The sequence below is a fragment of the Odontesthes bonariensis genome, chromosome 16 (assembly GCF_027942865.1).
Source record: "Odontesthes bonariensis isolate fOdoBon6 chromosome 16, fOdoBon6.hap1, whole genome shotgun sequence".
NCBI classification, from domain to species: domain Eukaryota; kingdom Metazoa; phylum Chordata; class Actinopteri; order Atheriniformes; family Atherinopsidae; genus Odontesthes; species Odontesthes bonariensis.
The window spans coordinates 7,680,887-7,703,263 of record NC_134521.1 but is presented as its reverse complement, the minus strand read 5'-3'; the positions used below and the strand labels follow the sequence as shown (position 1 = coordinate 7,703,263).

The following is a 22,377-nucleotide window of genomic DNA, read 5'->3' as shown; positions in this document are numbered from 1 at the left end:
ACTGAGACCTCTCTTTTTCTGTGCAAACAAAAACTGTTACCCTCTAACTATGAACGAACTTTGCCCACCTTCTGGTGAGTTTCAATTTCAGTGGACAATTTTTGGACCATAATTTATGGCATAGGAAATTACATCACGTGCTATTTAATGAATAAGGCCCTAGAAACCCTATTTCCCATTAAGTTTATTAATTATCGCACAGTGATTTGACACAATTACCTTCTTATTTAGAATAGGTCCTTAAGTAACATTGATTGATCTTTTTTTATACCTTATAATTAACAATGACTCCTTTAACCATGACAATGATTTTAAAATTAGTTAAGCTTTTCCTTTTTGTTTTTCTTGTTTAAATGTTGGCCATTAAATGGAGTCGGCGACTGCTGCTGATATACTTAGAGACTTTCCAGTTAGTTTGAATTTTGTAACATTGAGATGAGGCATTATCACACAATTATGAAGTCTATCCACGTCTCTGTATTGCTTCAGTATGAATACCAGAAATTGAAATTGTAAAAACTTTGAAGCATTTTCGATGGACTTTATTTGATTTACATTGTAAATTCAGGCTATCAGAAAGGCAGATGAAAAGACAAATCAAACACACCAGGGGAGATTATATCAGTGGCACAGAGCAAAATATGTATTTGCAAAGCCTGAGTCGGCACGAACCTGCATGCAAATATGGTTATTCCCTTTGACATTATTTACATCTGTAAAAAATACTGTGTATAAACATAACCGTGCCTGTGTAAAAATGACAAACAAACTTTACAAAAAGAAAAAGATAAATAAGCAGAAGATAACTACAACATAACTAGTATCAGTTCATAACATCTTCTGGGCTGAGAAGATGCAAACCTGGTAATAGTAAAATTAAACTCCATCCTGAGAGAGGCCAGAATGCCTCTGCAAAACCAAAAATAGTACCTAGTGAATGCAAATGCCTTAACTAGTATAAATGGGCTCGCAGTAGGATAGTAGCAGTAGTAGTAGTATGATCTATTTCAAAGAAACACAAATCAATCCACTGCTAGGAAAAATTGGCACATATTTAAGTAAAAAGCCAGGCTGGAGACATCTGGCACATTTTCTGTTTGCTTCCCTTAAATACATCAAAATCACTTTTAATATCATTACTTTGCTACAGTAACTATTAATCATATACGTTTGACATTACGATATTAAAAAATGACTCATTGGAAACATTATTCAGAGAGAGTACAAACAAATCTTGACATCATGCAAACTGGGAACATTTTGAGCCAATACACGACGACACTCATTCAAAGAGGAACGAGTCCGAAAGTATTCTGGTTCCGACACATCCTGAGGTGGAAAATTGTTTTGGTCCACTATGTATGATAACTTATCGTACATTCAGCTAAGTCACATCTAGATAAAAGAACAGAATAAGACATCCAAGTAGTCTGTAAGCTCTTTGTGGGTTAAACACCTGATGATTGTGTCCACTGAGATATGTCTTACAGTCCCTGGAGATGCAAAGTGCTCCTGCCATCTCAGGGTTAGAGGATTCAGTCTCAGTCCATGCTTTCTTTCTGAGAGACGTGTGAACTCCCTGCGCAGAATTTGTACGTTTTTTTCTATCAGTATCAAGATTTTAAAAAAGCTCTCTCGTGTCTATCAGGGTTGACAACAAATCGGAGTGCAAGGAAAATGGGTCAAATCTGATGTTTGGGCTGATCTGGAGAGATGATTTCAGATTGATACAATCTGTGTCCAGTTTGGTGAAAAAAATCTTACAGGTTGCGGTAGTTTTAAAAAAAAAAACAATAACAACACGTGATGAACAGAAGGACAAAAGTAAGCAGTAATATTAACAAAAAAAGCTTCCTATGATAATAAATAGTGAAAAGGTACAGCTGAAGTCCAACCATCTGTAGTGAATTCTATTACCTGAACTTCCTTGATCCTAAAGAAACATGCTATATTAAAATTAATTTGATATTTTAGTATAATCCAAAGAAACACTGAACAAAAACATTTTGTAAATGTCTCCACTTATGACTAACTATGCTATGGTGAGATTAAAGTGGAATTTATACGCACCTTAAGTTTTTTTCCTCTCAGCTTATCAGGGTTGTCTTTGGAGTGGGTTAGAAAATGTGTCAGAAAAAGCATCGGAAAGTCTTTAAAATGCCTATGTGTGCGTTTAAATGTCAAGATTAACAATCAGTTGATGACAAAAGCAGTGACATTTGAGTGACTGTTTTCTTTTTTGCATTTGATTTTTGCAGTTTTGCTGTTGTATAACAAATCCTCTTTGTGGTATTCTTTTCTCATTCCTCTCGAATCAGGGCATGTGTGGGTGCATTCAGTCCCCATCTTAAGCATATTCTACCAAAAAGCCCTTTAACATCCATCGCATCAAATGTAGAAAGGCATCAAAGAATTTGGTCCAAAGAATTGAAGGTTTGTCTTGTGAATTTTAAGATACTCCAACTACAGGACGAACATGGACAAAAAAAAGCGGGATTAAAGGGAGGAGGAGCTTTGGCTGTAGTGTGTCAGCAGCAGCTGGTCATATTCACCCTCAGAAGCCGGGGACAGGGACGGGGGTGAGCTGCCATTGGAGCTCAGAGATGAGTCTCTAAATGGGGACGGAGGCGTCAGGGCCATGAGCTCCTCCATATCCTTGGCTCGTCTTCCGCATGTTCCGGATAGGTGCTCGTAAATCTTGGTTGCTGGTCGATTATCGCAGAAGCTGGAGACAGCTGTCACTTCAGCGTGTGTGGTGACAGTGGAGGGGGCCTGTCTGTTCCTGGGTGTGAGGTACTGAGATGGACACGGTGGGGTGTCCGCAGGGGCAGGCAGAGCGGTGGTGGGAGGAGGGCTGACGGTGGCTCCTCCGGGCAGCATCATGGTGTTTAGCTCACTGATGTTGGCAGTAAAACGGTTAACCACACAGCTGATTTGGTCCATGATGGTGACACCCTGAGTTTGGCCAATGTCACCCACACTTATGATACTAATGTCGCCCCCGTCCATCATGCCCTGGCCATTGTCCCCACCTCTTCGTCTGACCCCAGCAGGATGCTCAGGAACATATGTAGGTAGAACTTGTGCCTCCTCGCCATTCTCTCCCCCATGGAGACCCCTTTGCTTTGCTGCATGCTGGCTGATGGCGGGCAAAGGTGACTGAGAGGGCGAGCAAGTGAAAGACTGAGACACTTGTGGCTCTTCATACTGCTCTTTCATACCATTGTCTGCAGGTGTGTCTCCTCCTTTAGAGAAGGGCTTGATGATGGCTGTCTGATTAACCTCAATGGGGTCCTTTTTCTTGACATGGAACGACATCCTCTTCCATAAATTTTGCCTGCAGCCACGTTCGTTCTGCCCCCATGTCACTGATTTCCCATTTGAGCTGCAAAACATATATACATATGCAAATATATTTGATTTGTTCACAATGAAAGAGAACACATCTACAGTGTAATAAAGTCTTCTCCCGAGATACATTAAAATACATTTGTAAAACTGTTATCAGCATATGAGAATAAGACTGAGAAAGAACCTGCATGCACTCATGTATTTTTGCTGTCCCCTGCTCTATCTTTTGCTTTCTGTGTAATATCTCTTTCCATTTTATTTTATCTTCCCTAGAAAGAGAAATCCTTAAAGGCTGTAAGTTTCCTCTGGGAGTTCGTAACCCAAATGAGGGAGGCTTTTCTCAGCTCAGGGAGCAGTTTTTCTTGGCTTCATATTCAGCCTGTTGCAGTATTTGCAGCTCTTTACAGACAGTTTAAGACCAAACAGATAAGGTTAAGTTCTAGTATACAACAATTCAACAGAACATGCACAAAGTCAGTGACAGGGATCCCTTAGAAGACTCCAAACAGTATCAGGGGAGGCTTAATGAGCTGAAGTCGAGAAATATGACATTAGTCATGAAAAAAATGACTGTGTGATTTTTTTTGAAGAGTTCATATACCTTTGTTTTGGAAGATTTCAGAACTAACAATCTAATAAATACTTTTGCATGGAAAATGTATACCTTTAGTGTAGTGTGGAAATGTCAAACAGCCATATGTGGCTAAGTTTGAATGGGATTGAAAAGACAGAATCATCGGGGCATCGTGCAATTTAGCAAAGCTAAGCAAAAAGGAGTGTGGTGTCTTTTTCCAAATTTTATCTGAGGGGAGATGAGTGTGCAATCGTTGCCACAAGTCGCTGTGCTTCTCTTTTATTAATGGTTTTGGTCGCATGAAAATAAAAACTTCAATGATTTTGACTGTATAAAAACACTGTACTGTGAGATCTTTATACAGCTATCCATGGAAACTTTGACAAATTTAAAATTACATCATGGCGTTTCATTCTGTTCACTACATGTTAAATGGCAAGGACAATAATATATAACCTTCAAAAGACAGGTAATGGTGTTATTCATTACTTTAAGATCTGTGTTTAATTTGTGTAACTGTGTTTTCATTTGAAATTTAATAAGAACGGAAAAAAAAGAAAATTCTTGTTTTCTATAAAGATGCTTTACTGATTGTTTTTCTAATAGCATAGACTATTCAAAAGATGGACGTAACCACTGGGCATGAAAAATGATGTGCCTTAAATCTGCTTTCTGTCTGATGGCCAGCAGGAGGGCTTGCCAAGCCAGGGCAGCGATATGTAATTCCGTGGGCAAAATGAACCTAATTTCCACATGATTTATGACCGCAGCAAATATTTGCATGATGTGTTTATTTGAACGCATATTGTTTTGAGAAGCAAAACGCTTTATTTTTGTGGCCCCAGCAAACTAGCCGGACTAACTTCGTCAGCGCCAAAACGAGGCTGGAACTCGGCTCACAGTGCGCAGTGGGGGGTAAGTCAATCTTCATAAATGATGTTGCTAATATGGGATGTCATACAGCTTCATGTCAAAAGAGGCGAACTATCCCTTTAAGGCTTCAAACTTCTAGCCCACCAGTCCACATCACGGTGGCAACATCAGTCTTTTATCGACAGTCCATACTTAAGACACGCTTAAGTTCCCCTTATACCTTATGTTGTCCTGTGCAGAGCCACGACGTCGAAACAGGTTGGCCATGCTGCTTGAAGATTTTCCAGCCTTGGCAGCTTTCTTGGCATCGCCTACATGCATGCGCACAACCGTGGACGTAGTGAAGGCGCTGCGGACATTTTTCTCTGGCTTGGCGAGCATGATGTACACCTGACCATGAAAATGAACAACACACAACTGTTAAGAAGAGAAACAAAGCAACAAAAGACACTGAAAAAAACTACATCTGAGATTTCAACTCTTTGTGTTTGTTGTTTCCTACCTTGGGAACGAACATGCAACAGAGGGCCACGGTGGCACTGAGGCTGACACTAAAGCACATGGTTATGATCTTGTAGTTAGAGCCAAAGTAAATGGGAACAAAGGCCAGCCAGATGATACAGGTGGTGTACATGGTGAAGGCAATATACTTGGCCTCGTTAAAATTAGCCGGTACGTTACGAGTCTGTAGGAGAAAGGGAAGAATGTAATCTGTAAAGCTGTGCGAACTGAAGTGGAGAGAACAATTTACATGGAGAGGAAACTAAGAAAATATTTGGCTCAAAAACAGGAGAGTATAGGGTTTATTTGAAAGTTCAATGACATATCCTTGTATCATTAACTACAGTTACCTTGAAGGCGTAAAAGGTGCAGCTGAGAATAAGCAGGCCATTGTAGCCCAGTGGCGCCACAACCCCCAAGGTGGTCAAATTGCAGATTAAATGTACCTCACGGATGCTGGGATAATCATAGATCACCTAAGAGGAGATAATGGAGAGGTCACTCTGTATTGTGTAAATATTATTAAATTAACATCCCCCACATTGTAACACTAGCGCACTCATACACACACACCTGCGGTGGCTCTATGATAAGAAGTGCCACAATAATTCCCAGCTGCAGCAGTATGAGTAGGAAGGCGATGACCAATTGTGCGCAGGCGGACATAAAGCGAGGTTTCTTGGTGCAGATCTTCTTCTTGCTGCCTGCCAGGATCCGAGCTATACGGTTGGTCTGGAACAAAAATAGATGAAATGGTCGGTTGGCTTCAATTGCTTCGACTGTGAATAATACCTCTTGCGCGGATGCATGACAATAATCCTCTTCCCTGATCTTAAATATCAACCTCAGCCCACAAACACCATCAGTTTTTGCCAGGCCTCCCTAACAAATGGATATCATGCAGTCCCTGGAGAGAGCTCCTTTACTCCAAGCTTTACAGTTGGTTTGCCATATAGGCTATGCTGAAATTTTCCAAAACATGGAACAAAAATTGCAGAGAAGTAGTCATATTGATGATAGGTGCACACTGGTGGAGATCCAGATCATCCAAATGATATATCACAGTGTCAAAGTTAAAGTCCAGAATTCCAAGATATTTAATCCCACACCATAAAAAAAGAGATGAAATCAAATGTAATTCTTCTTTACATGTGTTTGCAAGGATGACTCACATTAACAGCAGTAATGTCTATTTGCAGTTCAGCAGGTCTCTCCTCTGCCAGCGGCTGCGTTTTAAGCAGCAATTCACTGCTTTCTGTAGGATCTTTCCGCTAAACAAGCCTTATGTGCTGACATTTTATAAATACTGCTGTACTAAACTCGACTCCATCGAAGTGAAGTGGATTAGAATTGGATTTAATGGGGCTGTATTTAATGCACTTAAATTGAACTTGTTTACTTTCGCTCTTGCCTTGAGATGACTTTGCTGTGTGCCAGCTCCATAGAAATGAATTGAACTGAAGGTTGTAGGAAAGGATGCCATTACTAGCTTACATCTGTCAGTTATACAAAGTGCAGGAAACTAAAATTCAATCAAATCCAAATTTGCCTTTGAAAACACTTACTGAATTCAAAAACATTTACTAACAGTTGATGGCCCTGTGACACTTTATGACCAGATGAAAAAATGTGACATTAACCTAATCAAGTCAGAAGTTTTAGCTTACAAAGCTTCATAGGAAGTGTAACATGTAAATGACATACAATACCTGTACTTAACTTAGCATACCTTGGTGACAAGAGCAGAGTAGCTCATGGCAGGGGACAGACCAATTCCCAGCCGCTGGAGGTAGCAGTAAACAATGTGTGGCTTGGCGATTAGGCTGAAAGTGCACAGGTAGCCCAAGCAGATTCCAGCCAGGATAATGTAGCAGAGCTCACGACTAGATGACTTGACCACAGGAGTGTCCCAAAATCTGCAAATACAGTAAATAAAGCAATCCCCTAATTGCCACCTGAGATACTCTTAACATTAAACAAGTTGTTTAAATTATGTAAATGACATTATAAGCTTCTGGTTTTAACAAGAGTCATCTGCAATGGTCACAAACTATTTCTGGTTTACTAACAAATGCGTGTATTTATAGATTTTAATTTTTTTCTAGGTCAACTTAGTCACTTGCTATGTATGGCCTAGAATTAGAGGTATTTTTTGTATCAGTTTTGAATAATTAACCCTCATTACAATAATTTAGTGTCAGTCACAAAAAGCTCAAGTCTTGGCCTAAAACTGTCACAAATATATCACAAACCATATAAAACAATCTGAAATGTACTAAATTGCAAACCTGCTCATAATGCACATATCATTACCATGTTACTGATAACATACAGTGATTTGATAGTTTATAAAGTATATAAAAAAGCTAGTATAAGATCAAAACGGACTCTTGTCTCTCATATTGAAGGTAAAGTTAAAAAAGGCCACATTATGTATTTGGGGGCTTTCCCCTTTACTTCAGACCGTTAAATAGCTTCTTCTTTTTGAGCGTGTCAACAGACTGAAAAAATCCAAAAGTTTCAACAAAAACAATAAACGTGCTACTGCTGAACTGTTTTTAGGCCAGACTTTTTTTTCTCACTTTTTGACATCATGATGTTACACAAAACATGTGTTCTGCATATACAGTATGGTAAATATCTTGGAAAGGTGTGGGTATAATTACTTGATAAAGACAGATGTAACAAACAGTGTCGCCATGAGCCCCAAACAGGCAAAGACTACTGCGGCGATAGGCTCTGGATCACCCCAACGCACATATTGCACTGGAATTGGTTCACAACCTGAGGGGAGGGAAAACAATGAAAAGTTCAAGCAACAATTTTAATTTGTCTGGTCAAAAGAGGATAGAACATATACTTGCATGTGATAGACTTGCAGCTGATTTGAGATGCATTCAGCAAGGCATTACTGCTTGTAGAGCTATTTGCTGTGGACAGTAATTCACTTGTCATGCACAAAATCTTCACTCTATGACACAGAAAGGGTCTCGAGAAATAAGGGAAATGTATGAAACAGAAAAGGAATCTGCTGAGCAGAAAGCTCAGAGGGATACAATAAAATGATAAACTTGTAGCTTTTTCGTATTTTCTGTATACCCTGAAGGAGGGAAACAAAATGGCCAAAAAAAAAAAAAAAGGATCTAAGATATTCTAAGGGCTAATCTTTAACAGCAAACCAGTGAAAACATTTTTTTGACAGACGTTGGAGCTGAGATCTCTGTCTTCATCTGAATTCTTTTATATGACAGGGATCCACGGTCTCTCGGTGTGTGTACAGTACGTGAGCATGTGTGTTGATTTCTCTACAGTTGAACATCTTAGTAGAGCATCTGACAACTTGCCAGCTTGTACTGTGAGTGAGTGTGTGTGTGTGTGTGTGTGAGAGAGAGAGTGCCTGTGTGTTAGTAGTACGTAAGATTTCAAATGGGATTAGTGGGAGGACCTTAAGTGTGTGACCCAGATTTGGCCTGTCTGAAAATCCTGTACATCTGAGTAGCAGACACATAAACTAAGTATTTACCAGTGAGGTCATTTGTGGGCCAGGAGCCCAGGACACAGGCTCGACAAGTGTACTCATCAAACACAAACTCATTCTCCTTGCAGGGAGTACAAGTCCAGCAGCAGCTCACCTCTCCTTTACGGATCACCTGGAAACACACACACACACACACACACACACGAACACCTGTATGAAAGTGCAGAAAGACCTCAAAGCTCCAGAGGCTCTTTTCTGTAGATAATCTTGCACTCTGACTGCCCTGTAGGGCTAGGAAATGAGTATTTGGTCGTCAGGGGATCAAAAGACAGAAAAAAACGTGTAGAAGGTTGTCCAGTTGTATTAAATCTGTCTCTTTGCAACCTTTCAGCACAGGAGGGCCCTTTCACACATAGACCACTTCCCATTTCTGTTTGAATGAGTGCCCTGGTGCTGATCCCAAACATTTCCCAACAGAAATTTTACTAGGTCAGACCAAGTCACACAGGCATATCCCTTCTGTGACAGCCCAGCAGTCACATTAACAGACAAACAGTCATCGTTGGCTAATTTGGCATGCTGTCAGCTGTTCAGAGGAATCCAGAAAATCCTGGTATTAAATCAATAAACAAGGAACTCTCCTTCTCCTTGTTTTTTTTTTTTTGTATGATAATCAGCTGTAGAACTGAACTGTTTAATATGAACAAAAGCATGCCGCTTAAAAGCTGCTCCCATTGCCATTAACAAAGGGGCATGTTATAACAAGACTGCAACTCTATAAGGACTTACAGAGTTTTAATTATATAGTTCACTTGATGTATATTCTAATCTCACGCAAATGGAAAATACTGTACGAATTCTCTTGTTTTTTTCAGTCACTTCACTGGCATGTTTGAATGAAGCTGTGAGGAACATTAACCTGAAAGGGACCCAAAAGGAATGAATGCCATTCGCTTTAACAGATTGATAAAATTATCATTGTTACATACCTTATGTCTGAGAGGGGATTTAGTTGGGGGCAAGCATAGCTCAGGAGGTAGAGCTGCCATCCTTAAATCAGGGGATGGATCTACCAATTTCTCAAGGTTATGTTTAATTTAGATTTTTAATATTTCAAATCTAAACTCTTCCTTTAGATTTCTGTTTGGAGTTCTTATGGCTCCCTTCCCAAGTCAGTATAAATGTAAACTTTGTGCTGCCATCTATCCATCCGTTTTCTATACCAGCTTAATCCCATTCAGGGTCCCAGGGGGCTGGAGCTTATCCTTGCTGCAGTGAGAGGCAGGGGTACAGCCTGGAAAGGTCGTCAGTCCTTCACAGGACCAATACAGAGATAAACGAGACATATAATCATGCATACTCATACTCTCTCCTAGGCTCAATTTAGAAACACTAATTAACTAAAAATGCATGTTTTTGGGCGGAAGTGAGAGTACTCGGAGGGAACTTACGCAAGCACAAGGAGAAGATACAAACTCAACACGGAGAGGATCTAAAACAGGAACACTTTTGCTGTGAGGTGCCAAGCAAGATACTTTACCAGTCATGAGTTTAAAAATCTATAATAAGCATATGAAATTTGTTGCAGCCCAGTAATATATAAATAAGCTAAATCAACCCCATCATGACCAACTACAACATTAAAATCTCTATACCCGCTTAATCCAACTCAGAGTCACGAGGGTGGCTGGAGCCCATCCCAGCTGCCATTGGACGAGAGGCGGGGTACATCCTGGACAGGTCACAACATTAAAATGCTGTTTGAATGCATCAATAATAATTATCTGATGGTAAAATACATATCATATCAATATAACCCTGTGCTCATATTACTTAAATAATTTTGCTCAAGTGCAGTTTTAAAGGTTGGTCTTGTATTTGTAATGATGTATTTATACAATTCTCTGCAACACGTATGTAAGGTAAGACTCTAAACAATTTCTCCTCCAGCTGTTCATAATCTTCTAAGTGAGCTGGTTTAGGCTTCACGGTTAACTTAAAAAGAAAACTGGAGCAGAGACTCGAAAAGAGAACTGTGAAAGATAATGTGAGGTTTGTTTCTTTAAAGTAACACAATCTCCATGTGATGCAGAAGCAGGCAGGAAATGACTCTTGCTTGTTCTGAATTAACAGAAGACGGAACAAGATGTAATCGCTGATGAGGTCAAAACAGATCGGAGAAACTCAAAGCTCAGAATGTGAGCTAGACGTATGGACTTGCACATCTTTTCCAAACTATGCAATATACTGGATGATACAGAGGAGGAGAGATGTAGTGTTCTCCATGATATGGATAGGCTGGAGGGAGCTGGAGAGGGCCAGGTGGGGGAGGATTAAATCCTTAACAATAAGCTGCACTGAGTCCCTGGTGGAGTACTTGATGATGTGATAGTACTGTTTTTTAGGACTAAAAACCTGTGGGATCAATTAAGACTTGTGTGTGGGGTGTATTTGACAACTTTCCTCATAATAAGTTCTCCTATAAATAATGGAGCATGAAAACAAGAAACAATGTATTTTAGAGATCAGCCTAACAAAAACAACTACCAGTATTAGAACAGCTGAACTTTCATAACATGCACCTGAAAGGATAGGCATATAAATAAAAACTGTCCAAATTATTATTTATGTCAAGACAACAAGCTAATTTTGTTTAATAATTAAAAGTCTGACTACTACAATGCAAACCTTAGTGCACTGCAGTTGTTCATCATACCTTGATCTGTGCCTTTTGGCAGGGCTCAGAACAGACTGACTGGATTATTTCACTGTTGTTGCTCCAGATTTCCTCATCATTCATCTTTAGGCCACCCTGATCCCAGCTTCCCACGTGGATGTAAGCGTACTCATCCTCACCGATCTGTTTGAAGTTCATGATTTCATACCTGAGGCACATATGAGTACGCATTTAACATATATTTCTACTTCCTCCACCTCTTCTTTCTTTGGTCAGAATCCTAACCTGCCAGGTGAGTCTCCATTCTGGTCAAAGTAGATGGTCTCCCCGGATACACCAGTAAAGTTGGTTTTCATCAAGAAATCCAGCAGCTTGCGGCCATCAATGGGCCGCATGTTTTCACACAAACCCTGGAGGAAAGCGGACATTGTAACAGTTTTCACAACTTAGGGGGATTATTTTGATTGAGCACACTGTTGAGGATCATACCTTATACCCTGGACAGAGGGACTGCTGCATGGTATGCAGGCCATAAGCCATGGAATAAATTGCATTTATGACAAAGCCCATTTTGGTGTCTTGAGCATACTGGTGGCGCAGAGACTCTCTCCCTGTGAAGAACAGAATACTCCTTATTGCGATTCACCTAATCAAATTAATTACATTAATCTGCTTACGGAAAAACTCATTTTAGGATGTGTAAACAGACAAGGTAAAAAAAAGCGTCTAAGGAGGTGAAAGGAGCGTGACATTTATTCTACTAACAGGTGCAAGTGCGGTTGTACAAAGCGCTCTCCTGCGGGTGTCCTCTCAACCTGCACTGGAACCGGTGCTGCCAGAATTCGGGAAACCAGGGGTTCCTTAGGTTGGCATCGGGCTTCAGGTTCAGGTAATAATTATCAAACCAGGTCACATATGCTGACTTAAGTTTTATAGTGATTCCACCAGCTGCTTCCCTCTGATAACCATCAGTCACATCATACCTGTCTGCCCAGCCATCACTGAAGAGAAGGAAACAAGGACACAGCACCTTGTTAGAGTTAGGACTGACAACTTTTTACATCTTTTTTTGACTTTCTGTACATTCGGCTTGCTCTGGCCAGTAAATACGTTTGTTTCTAAAGCAATTTAAAGCAAATCAACAATTTCATTTCAAATATTGAACCAATCTTGTGTAACCGTTGTCCATCTTTGCAACCCATACCTGGATTTGAATCCTTTGATGACACCATCACCTCCTCAGCTGGTAAACCTGACATTTAATCTCCGAGAAACTATTGAAAACCCAACAAATGACTCGCATTTAGCCCTAAAAACATTAAAAGACCATTTCAAACCACTGCTCAGCACCAGTACGTGGACTAGTCACGAGCAGCTTTCTTTCTTAGAAACATTTATGGATTATTGACTGTTTACTCTGGCAAGTGAACCTCTTGTTGTAAAGAAAGGTGTAGCTGGTGCAAAAATGATATTTTACATAACTGTTGCACTGAAACTGAAAGCTCAAAGGTCACAAGATGATTAAGGTGAAAAATAGTCACAAATCACATATACAAGTTGAGGAAAGGTTTTTGACAACTTTTCGTCTTTAATGGTATTAACGTACAAAGATACGCAGCAATTGATCTTCAAGGATCAAAGGTTGATAGTATTAAGAGGACTTACAGGCTGACACAGTGGGGCCTTATATACGTCATGTCTGTTCAACATTTTTTGTGTGCCTTACTTTCATGGTCAAGTTTCTGAATCACTACTGATTCATCAGATCTCTGCAGTCTTATTTAATGTCTTATTCTATCTTTATGATTGAGAGGCACAAATAATGAAGTCATGAAAAGCATATTAAGCATATTGATTGTAAACAAAACCATCATGTGAGTCTAAGACGCTTTTGTACTCAATTAATCCCACACCATAACACTTTCACCCCCACACTTTACAGTCACAACTGTCCAGTCACTCTGTCAGTCCAGGACCTGATTTTGGCAAGCAGGCTGAACGGCACCTGAGCTCAACATTTCATCTGACTGAAGAATGATTATAAGAGCTCTTTATATTTTCTTCTAGTTTTTAGGAAAATGGTCAATAGAGGGATTTCTTTCTGCAAATATACTGCTACTACTAACAAAAAGTTTTTTTTACAGAAATCATGGTGGTGGCATAGTCAGGTCTGACGAGTCACCTCCACTTGCTTGAACAGGCATCCCCCCACATTCTGCATCAGCTGAGCTGGAATTAACAGCTTGAGAAAGTGGTTGATTGGACCTTAAATTTGTAATGTAAGTACCGAATCTGTCACAGCCGTCTGTAAAGGTTATTCCAAACAGCAAGACATTCTCTACAACCCTAAAAAGAGTGTTGTTGTGATTGGTAAAACCAAGGAGGACCAGAAGCTCATATTTGCTTCATTCTATTAAGCAGACTAAATGTTAAATGTGTTGAACAAAGTAAGATATTTGGGTCATACCATAAGGGATTATTCATGTGAAGATGATGATGATGATATTCTCTGTTGTAAGTTGCATGAAAAAGCAAATATGCTGGCAAAAAAATGTTGCATTTGTACAGATGATATCAGTTTCTGTTTGCACTGGAACAACTGCCTGTATGAACTAGATCACAGTAAATGGATTGTGCTTTTGTGTATATAAATATATATATATATATATATACATATATATGTGTGTGTGTGTGCAGATTCATAGCCTATAATCCTTGTTGACAAAATACAGTATTGCTCTATTGCTGTTTCAATATTCAAGCATGACTTATATAACCTTAAAAATACATACAAAAACAAGCAGACTGCAGTGTCGGCACACATTAATTGTACTCAGATTAAAAAGGAAAAAAGAAAACGCAAAACATTGTGGGTTTGGACTCAATAAGCAGTTTCATCAGTGAGCTGTTTCAGTGAAAATGTTTTTGCTCCATCTATTATTATCTTCTTCTGGATATGTCTACAACTAACAAAGACAGAAGGTGCTTACTCCTCCACACATGTGCATACAAGTAAAAAAGCACACCTCACCGAGACAAAGAACTGCATTCTGCTTAAACTCTCCCTAACAGACTTAGAAAAAAGAAAGATAAAGAAGTCATTTTTGAAAACTTCTCTCACCAAGCTGGAGTTATACAACAGTTGTGTGGGTGTTTTAAAATGCTGGTGAGGCAGGAGATCATTTCATAACACATCCTTAGAGATGCGAGCACAGAAATGGTATGCTGGCACAAAAAAAAAGGCTGGAATGGATATGAAAGCATGGAGGGCTTTGACTCTGGATAGTTTGAATCACTCTTCAGCAAGCATTCTGAAACCCACACATCGACCTGGGAGGGCAATATGCTGCATGCAGCATGCTGCTACACCACCTACATGCCTGAAGACACACAAAAGTGTACAAATGGGCCGATAACATAGACACACACACTCATACAAGCGCATACAAAGGTATGCACGCACACATAATGCTCTGATTTCACTTATAAACTGGTCAACTTTCATAGCCAGCTATTTTATTCGTGAACATTACAATTAGTGAGGCAAACTAGAGGCCAGAAGGGTGTCTAGTTCTACTCAAAACTAAATAAGACATGACAAAAAAACAGACAAACACACGAAAAAAAACCTGTCTTTTTTCAGAAACAGCTGTCTGATTCAAATGGAGTGAAAGCACCCTCCCACTACCTAAGCGACCTCAGTTGCTGTGTTTCCGATCGAATGGCAATATATGTGGGTGGGAAGCTAGTGGGGATCGTGTTGCTTTACTGACACCATAAACTCCAAGTGGTTGACTGGAGCACTTGTGTCACAGTCAAAATCCATCTCGCACAGGTGGACAATTGCTGATAAACCACAGAACTCAACCTGATGGTGGTGCTACAGGAAAAAAAAGAGATGCGGTCAGTATGGTCAGTGTTTGTCAATAACCTCCCTTTACCCAAGTATGTCTTGGACAACCAGTGCCTTTTTTTCAAAGGTTACCCGATATGGCATATTCCCTACAGAAGCTATCTGGATCCACCTTGACTAAAATGGATGTAGCATTTCTTATGCTCCAGCTATGTTGCAGAAGTTGGTAAAGCAGTAGTGGAGAATTTTTAGAGCAGGTTGAACGTCTGCGATACTGATTCGTGAAGTCTTGGGTCTAATAAACAGTTTTGTTAAGGGAGAAGAAAAAAAATTTGTCTGTATTGGAGTTTGCAAAATCTCACTTTGTGATCTGGTTATAAGAGAGTGAATGCCTCCCATTCATTCAACCCACAACTATTCATGTTGGCCTTGGTGATTGTTACACACTCATTTTTGGAGTCCTGTTTTCAAATGTATTCTTTATTGAATAGAGTATAGATTAAAGGGTAGATGTTTGAGCCATATTTGATGTAAATCTGTGAAATAATTGAGACATATACTTCAATCTCGTCCAAAGTAATTGACTGACTGACTGACTGACAGATATCCAGGGATACTGAAGATGCATTTTAACCAACACTAGCCAGAAATCAAATTTTCCAAATTAAAAACTTCATAAGCTAGAACTTTATTTCAAATTGAACTAAATTAAATCCAATTTAATTTGTAAAATGTGTATAGGAAACCAACTAGATTAATGGAAAAGATGACAAAACAAAAAAAAAGTGAGGATAAAAGCACAGAGAGATGACAGAACTCTGAATTTGATACATACAATATTGGCTGCTTGGAATCACTTATGGATCCAAACATCTTAACTGTTTGGCTAGCATCTCTAGTAATGAGACAGTAATAATGACAACAGCACAAATACCTGGGACCTGTGTGCATGCTTGTAGAGCTCATAAAGTATGGTGCTTTGCTTTATGTAGTTCAAGGTTATTTTATGTTTCCTGCTGTCAAATTTGAGCGACAGCCTACATATGTGGCTCCTAATGAGGAAAGGCATTTATAGAACACCAGGGACGAGAGTGAGCCAGAGAGCTGAACCTTAAAATAAAACATGTTATTCTCGGAGAGAGTGAAACCTCTTGCTAGATCGACCCCCTCTTTTCTGCTTGTTTTCTTCTCTTATGATTTTAAACGCATATGTGGGGTTTTTTTCTGTAGATCTTGCCCAATCTTTAGCAGCTTCTCTATTTAAATCACAGACATATGCATTATATAGTCAATTTGAAGAGATAATATTTCTCCAAAAGAAAATAGAGAAAATGCCTCTTGTGATTGATTTTTTGATATTGTCGTAATCTTAGGAATGACCGAGAATGCAGCACATTTAATCATGCAAGGCAACATTTGGTACTTTAACTAATTGTTTATGATGATTAAACTAATATGCATTTATAGAACAGATAATATTCCTACAAACCATAATTAGTGCAATGATAAAAATCATTAGATTAGATTAGATCACTAAGTAATCATGATTTATGGTTCTTTGACAGCATCAACACTTCTGGTTGAAGAAAAAAAGCACCAAGTACAGCTGACTTGATGGTAAGGAAAAAAATCTGTGTCATTTAGATATGCAAGGAAGAATATGAAATTACCTTGAGTCACCCAGGCCCCCCCCTGAAGTTGATGGATGCAATGAAGGTGATACTAAGGATGATGAGATGATGAGAGGACAAAGATGGTCCCAAAGACAACAAATAATCTGACGTCTGAAGGTGATGATGGACATCTGAAGAAAGTCTTGACTGGAGAGTAATGCATCAGACTTCAGATCTTGAAGTGCAACATTTCTGTCACCTCTTTTAGCCTCTAACAAATGCAAAAAAAAAAAATAATAATAATAATAACACAGTCAAGAATTCTAAACAAGCCAGACAGAATTTGCCACTCACCTTCCAACCAGCAGAAATTCTCCCACCAGGCCCTGACGTCTCATGGCCATCAGTATGCCCCGGACAGTCATACCCTCACAGAAGCAGGCCACCACTCTAGCTTTGGGCAAATGGCCTCTGAGTTTTTGCAAGAGCTTGTCGAAGCTCTGTTGCCCTGCGTTGCTGTATATTTTATCTGAGTGGGCGATGCAGATCCCGTCTTTTGTTGCCATGTCTTTAAATGCCTCCATACCACTCTCACCATAATTACCTACGGAGGGATCCAAATTCATATGAACACAAAGTCAGGTGTTTTGTTTCTTAATTAAAGCCAACACACTGGGCACATTTCTCAGCATGACTCTTTGACAAAGCCCCTTTGAATGCATTTATGGCTGAATTTGGCTGAATTCAATTCCACCACTTGCTTTTCTGGTGCACTTATTGTTATTACCATGCCATGCAAAGATTCAGTCAAAGATCTGACAGTGCTTCTCCTCCCATTCTGATTTCTCAGCAAGAAAGCTCTTGTGTGCTCATATATATGAACTAAGTTCAACAAATAAATACAGTAGTGTAATGCCAGCACAGCACTTCAGATTCTAGTGAATTTGTCCCTAACATGGGAATTGTTGAGGGTTAGACTTCCCTGTTTTTGATGGAATTTAGGTCACCTAGTTTCTGTTGCTGTGGATGTAAACTCCCAAAATGTATATTATTTACTAGGTCATAAACTCTGTTTATGCAAACGCCTCAGACTGTTTTTGACAGAAGATTAACTGTGGCGATTGTGAAATCCCAGTTAAAAGTTGCAAACATTTGTGCCGAATGGTGAAAACTTTGTTTAGTTGTCATACAAGTCGTTCCAAAACTTATACAAGACTGTCTTATCCGATATGTGAATGTATACATGTATATTTACATTTACAGCTTATCAGAAGTCAAATAATCTTGACCCATTGCACTCCCAGCAGGACCTAAGAAAGACTCGAGAGATACAGTGCAAAATAAAGATAGGGTTATTATTTATAGGGGGTTCCCATTTCATTAGGTTTTGCCAAGCAAATGTTCATTTAGCATACAAAAGGCCTTATTTGAAATCATCCTCAACAATTTGGCATTTTTATGGGGGAAAAATGGAAAAAATTGGGTCAAAAATAAAAATTTTATCCAGATTTAGCACTTATCATGAGAGATTTACCTCAGGACAAATGGCCCAGACCCATTGGGAAGTAAAAAAATACAACAACTAAACAGTAAAATTACGGTCACAGAACAGAAAATCATAGAGATTGATACACTGGCAATGCATTTTTTCTTGAACAGCTAGGATCAGTTTATCAGGGACTTATGTTTCATTGCTTAAATGTCTGCAGCAGGGTTTGGGGGTTGCTTTGAAGAAAAAAAAAGAAGAAAGAATCAGCATCTTTGTCTTTCTGTATGACACCTTCTAAATATACCATAATGTTTTCATTTGCTTTTCGTAGGCTTGGAGGAGGGAGAGTAAGATTAGGAGAAAGTAAGATTAAAAGAGATATATCTGAAAATAAGCAAAAGCATTAAGCCCGTGTCAAATGTGCCACGGGTACCTTTGTCAATAATGAATAAAATAATGATGAGTATACAATAGATTTCAGTCTTAAACAATGTAAAGTACCAGTTTCTTTACAGTGACTTTGCTTTAATGCTTTAAACACTTCCATTTCTCTCTCAGACTCCCTGGATTTTTCCTCAACATGATGCACTGCGGATGCTGAAAGACCAAAATTCTTTTAATTTTGCATTGACAAATATATTTTTGATGAAACGTGTTTCCGTTTCTTTCCGATAGAGTTTTGCAAAAAAGTGGTGCTGAGGGAGGTAGAGAAGAGACGTCATTAATTTGCTTACGCAGCCTTACCCTCTGTGTGTATGGCAGACACGTAGCTCCAGTTGTACCTCTTGACTATGTCCACCATGGCTCTGGCCTGTTGCATATCTGACGGTACCACCCTCATAAAGTATTTAAACAAGCTCTGTTGAAAGGGATTACATTCTCACAAGTCTGGCAGTACACTTGGCATTCTTGATAAAACAGTCTCGTAGTCTAGCAGTTTGCAAATGAATCTGTTCCAAACTGCACTCTATCACTGAACACTGACTACCAGCTTATTTTCAGCACGAGAAAATGATAAACAAGCTGCAGTATTTAAGATATATAAATACATATATCTATGAGTGCGTGTCTGTGTGCGTTTAGGACTTAACTGGCCTTACCTTGTCACTGAGATCCATGCTGGTGGCTGAGTATGCTATCTGTGGAATGTTGAAGAGCTGGAGGAGATTTTGCACCTGAATGGCCACAGAGCTGGACCCTGGTCCAATCAGTCCTACAATGGGCTTCTTCCCCTGAACCAGCATGGTCCCTCCTTCCGCAGTGCATCTGCCCTGACTCTCCTCCTCATCGTTGGATACGAGTGTGTCCCGAATAAATTCAATACTCTGCTCTAGTGCCACTGCAGAGTGCCAGCAGGAGTCCCTGGTGTACAAACAACTCACTGTCACCTCATGTTTTTGGCAAGAATAATGGCAATAACAGGTGAGGGTGGGATGTAAAGATTTTTTAATTAACCTCTTTATTAAGACAGATTCGGAATTAGTGACACTTTTTAAAGGTTATATGAGGTTTCCATCTTTCTGAATCAGTCAACTCAAGATAGTGTCTCAAAGTCGTATTTATTTCAAAGTTTGCCTCTTTGATTTTCTCCAGGCGGTCCCCTTTGTTGGAATGTGGCAGAGATACACTCTAGTTCCCACGACTGGATATGTTGCAGACTTCAGAATGTATTTTGTATAACGTAAAGACAAATTTTCACCTTTTTCTTAGAGCGTAGTTTGCACTTAAAGGGACCATTTCACAATCTTTGCAGAGTTGAGCAGTGACTGTATGAACTCTGTCAACACACAAAGCATTTAAGAACTGTTGTTGCTTTGAGTTGAAAAACAATCTGACTCTGCTTTTTTAAGGCAGTTTGAACCAGCCACCACCTGTCAGCGCCTGGATTTACTTTAAGAAACTTCCACTCTGAGCTACATTCAAAATTACCTCTCATGGCCTCATTTCTCCAACTCACTTTCACTTGTCTGCACCCTGTCTAGTTACCAACAGCCTCCCTGGGAATCATAGTTATATCTCCTCACCTGCCATCTCACTCATATACCTCAAGACAATCTGCTCATTTAACATGATCATGTGTTATATCTTGGTTAGACCGACGACTTTGTTAAGATTGTGAACTCATTTAACATATTTTTGTGTTAGATCTACTTTGCAGTACCTGCGACAAACAGGTGAAGTCAAAATGGCGAGCTAGCGATTCCTTTCTATTAATTCTTCATAGGGTGAATACATGGTCCCCTCATGGCATATCAGTAAAAGCCACCAACAACTTGCTGCTGTTTTGTGACAGGTTGCTGACCTGATCTCGCAGCCAAGGGTGATGTTGGGAAGGATAGTGGGGTCTGCATTAATCCGATCCAAAGTGCTCATCATAGCCTCCACTCTCTGGATCCCATACTGCTCACGCACAGCACCACACTTTCGCTCGTGGACCTGAACATGGTGGAACAACACATGGATAATTAACATTTATCTCACAGATATAAGATGGGCACACACGTAATTACACACAACAGGTACCTTGTCTGCAGGTGGTTGGTGGTGGACAGAGAACAGAGCTCCTATGATGATGTCTCCAGGGATATGTGCCAGTACTCTTCTCTCACTGTTCTGGGCATTCACCCCAACCTGGTCTTTTAAACCCAGCCATCCCAGATCAGCTCGCAGTAACAGGATAACAGCACACAACCTCACATATAACTTTGTTCCTGCCACCGTGCTTCTCCTTACACCTCCCGCCATCCTCTGTCCTCTTAGAACTGAGTTTGAGATAAATGAGCTGTGTTTGGCATGTTGAGTTTAGCGCTAAGGGCAAGGGTTAAACTCCTGAAGAAAAAAAGAAGGATAAGAAGTAAACGAGCTCAGCGTGGATACAGTGATGTCAGTGCAAGAAACAAGAAAATACTTAAATGGAGCCACGGGGTCCAAATAGGTATGGAGAATCTATCAAAAACTCGAAAAAACTCTCCTATTGTTACCTCAGCGTCTGCTCCCGACCCGACAACTAAATGATACTTTCTGCCTACCTTTCTTTCTGCCTGCTGCCATGCAGATGTCAATCCTGCTGAGAATGTTTCCATAACAGCGGAGCTGTAAGAGACGCTGCTGCAGGCTTTTTGCTCAGGCTCTGTCTGGTGCCTGGCTACAGCAAACTGCAAATAGCCGCAGATACAGTAATACAGCCCGTTATTGGAACATGTTTGAATTACTGACGCACACGGCAGCCCCCCCCTCCCTCTCCTCCTCCTCCTCCTCCTCCTCCATAACAGTGGAAAGCATGGAGCATCATCAGTGCCTATGGGTGGTGAAAATCTCCGGGAGTTGATCATCACTCAGTTTATAAGAAGCTGACGGTTTAGCTGGAATAAAGGAAAAAAAAGCAAGATAAGAAATATCATCTAGGTATGATTTTAAAATGTAAGATTCTCCTAAAAGTATTTTATGCTTTGACTAACCCACTTGAAAGGATTACTAAAGCCTCAGATACCTCTAAATTAAGGCTATATTGTATCCAATCGAGGAGAAACCTTCAGGGAGAAACCTCACAGGCTGTGTGAAGGTTACAGTTTTTAAATACATTATTCAAAGGTTACTTTTGTGGAGCATTTAGAGAACCCGGATGGAACGTTCCCTTGAAGGTTCCCTCAATGTTGAATAGTGAAACCCTCGATAACCTTCCTGAACATTTCCTCACTGAATTATCAGGAGTGAACCTTTATCAAATGTTCCTTGATTCTGCAAATTTTTTGAATAAATAACCTCCACAGGCCCTCTCAGGGTTCCATCGATCCATTTTATCACTATACCTCAGGGTTATTTCTGTAAAATGTAAAGTTTTTCTCATTAGTCTAAAGGACATTTTCTGTAGCTCTTTTAGAGATCTTTTAAAGTAACATTCCTTGAAAGTTCACTATTTTCTGTTTTTTTTCTTTCTTTTCCTTATGAAGCAAAATATACCTCAGGCA

The 22,377-nt window shown here is 39.7% G+C and overlaps 1 protein-coding gene across 2 annotated transcripts; it reads right to left on the bottom strand.

Annotated features, from left to right (window-relative positions):
• Window positions 1-527: 527 nt before the first annotated feature.
• Window positions 528-21,594, bottom strand: grm5a (glutamate receptor, metabotropic 5a). 2 transcript variants are annotated; one of them, XM_075487586.1, is made up of 18 exons: window positions 21,439-21,594; window positions 20,933-21,238; window positions 20,712-20,845; window positions 19,510-19,771; window positions 19,154-19,268; window positions 17,275-17,524; window positions 12,220-12,455; window positions 11,944-12,065; window positions 11,740-11,864; window positions 11,494-11,662; window positions 8,823-8,949; window positions 7,966-8,083; window positions 7,029-7,215; window positions 5,873-6,031; window positions 5,650-5,775; window positions 5,301-5,483; window positions 5,019-5,188; window positions 528-3,385 (listed from the first exon to the last, which is right to left on the bottom strand). In XM_075487586.1, exons 2-18 carry the CDS (start codon window positions 21,152-21,154, stop codon window positions 2,497-2,499), a joined length of 3,594 nt encoding a protein of 1,197 aa, XP_075343701.1. In that variant the 5' UTR covers window positions 21,155-21,238; window positions 21,439-21,594; the 3' UTR covers window positions 528-2,496. The 2 variants fall into 2 exon arrangements, with proteins under 2 accessions (XP_075343701.1, XP_075343702.1); XM_075487587.1 differs by lacking the exon at window positions 21,439-21,594 and having other exon boundaries at window positions 20,933-21,428.
• Window positions 21,595-22,377: the final 783 nt, after the last annotated feature.

What these genes read in the sequence shown, in the direction of transcription:
- grm5a (XM_075487586.1), bottom strand. Translation starts at nt 21,154, where the DNA reads ATGGCGGGAGGTGTAAGGAGAAGCACGGTGGCAGGAACAAAGTTATAT. An exon ending in GCATGGATCTCAGTGACAAG is followed by an intron (nt 19,269 to 19,509) that starts GTAAGGCCAGTT and finishes CCCTTTCAACAG; the next exon opens with AGCTTGTTTAAATACTTTAT. An exon ending in GCCCACAAATGACCTCACTG is followed by an intron (nt 8,084 to 8,822) that starts GTAAATACTTAG and finishes CCCTCCCCTCAG; the next exon opens with GTTGTGAACCAATTCCAGTG.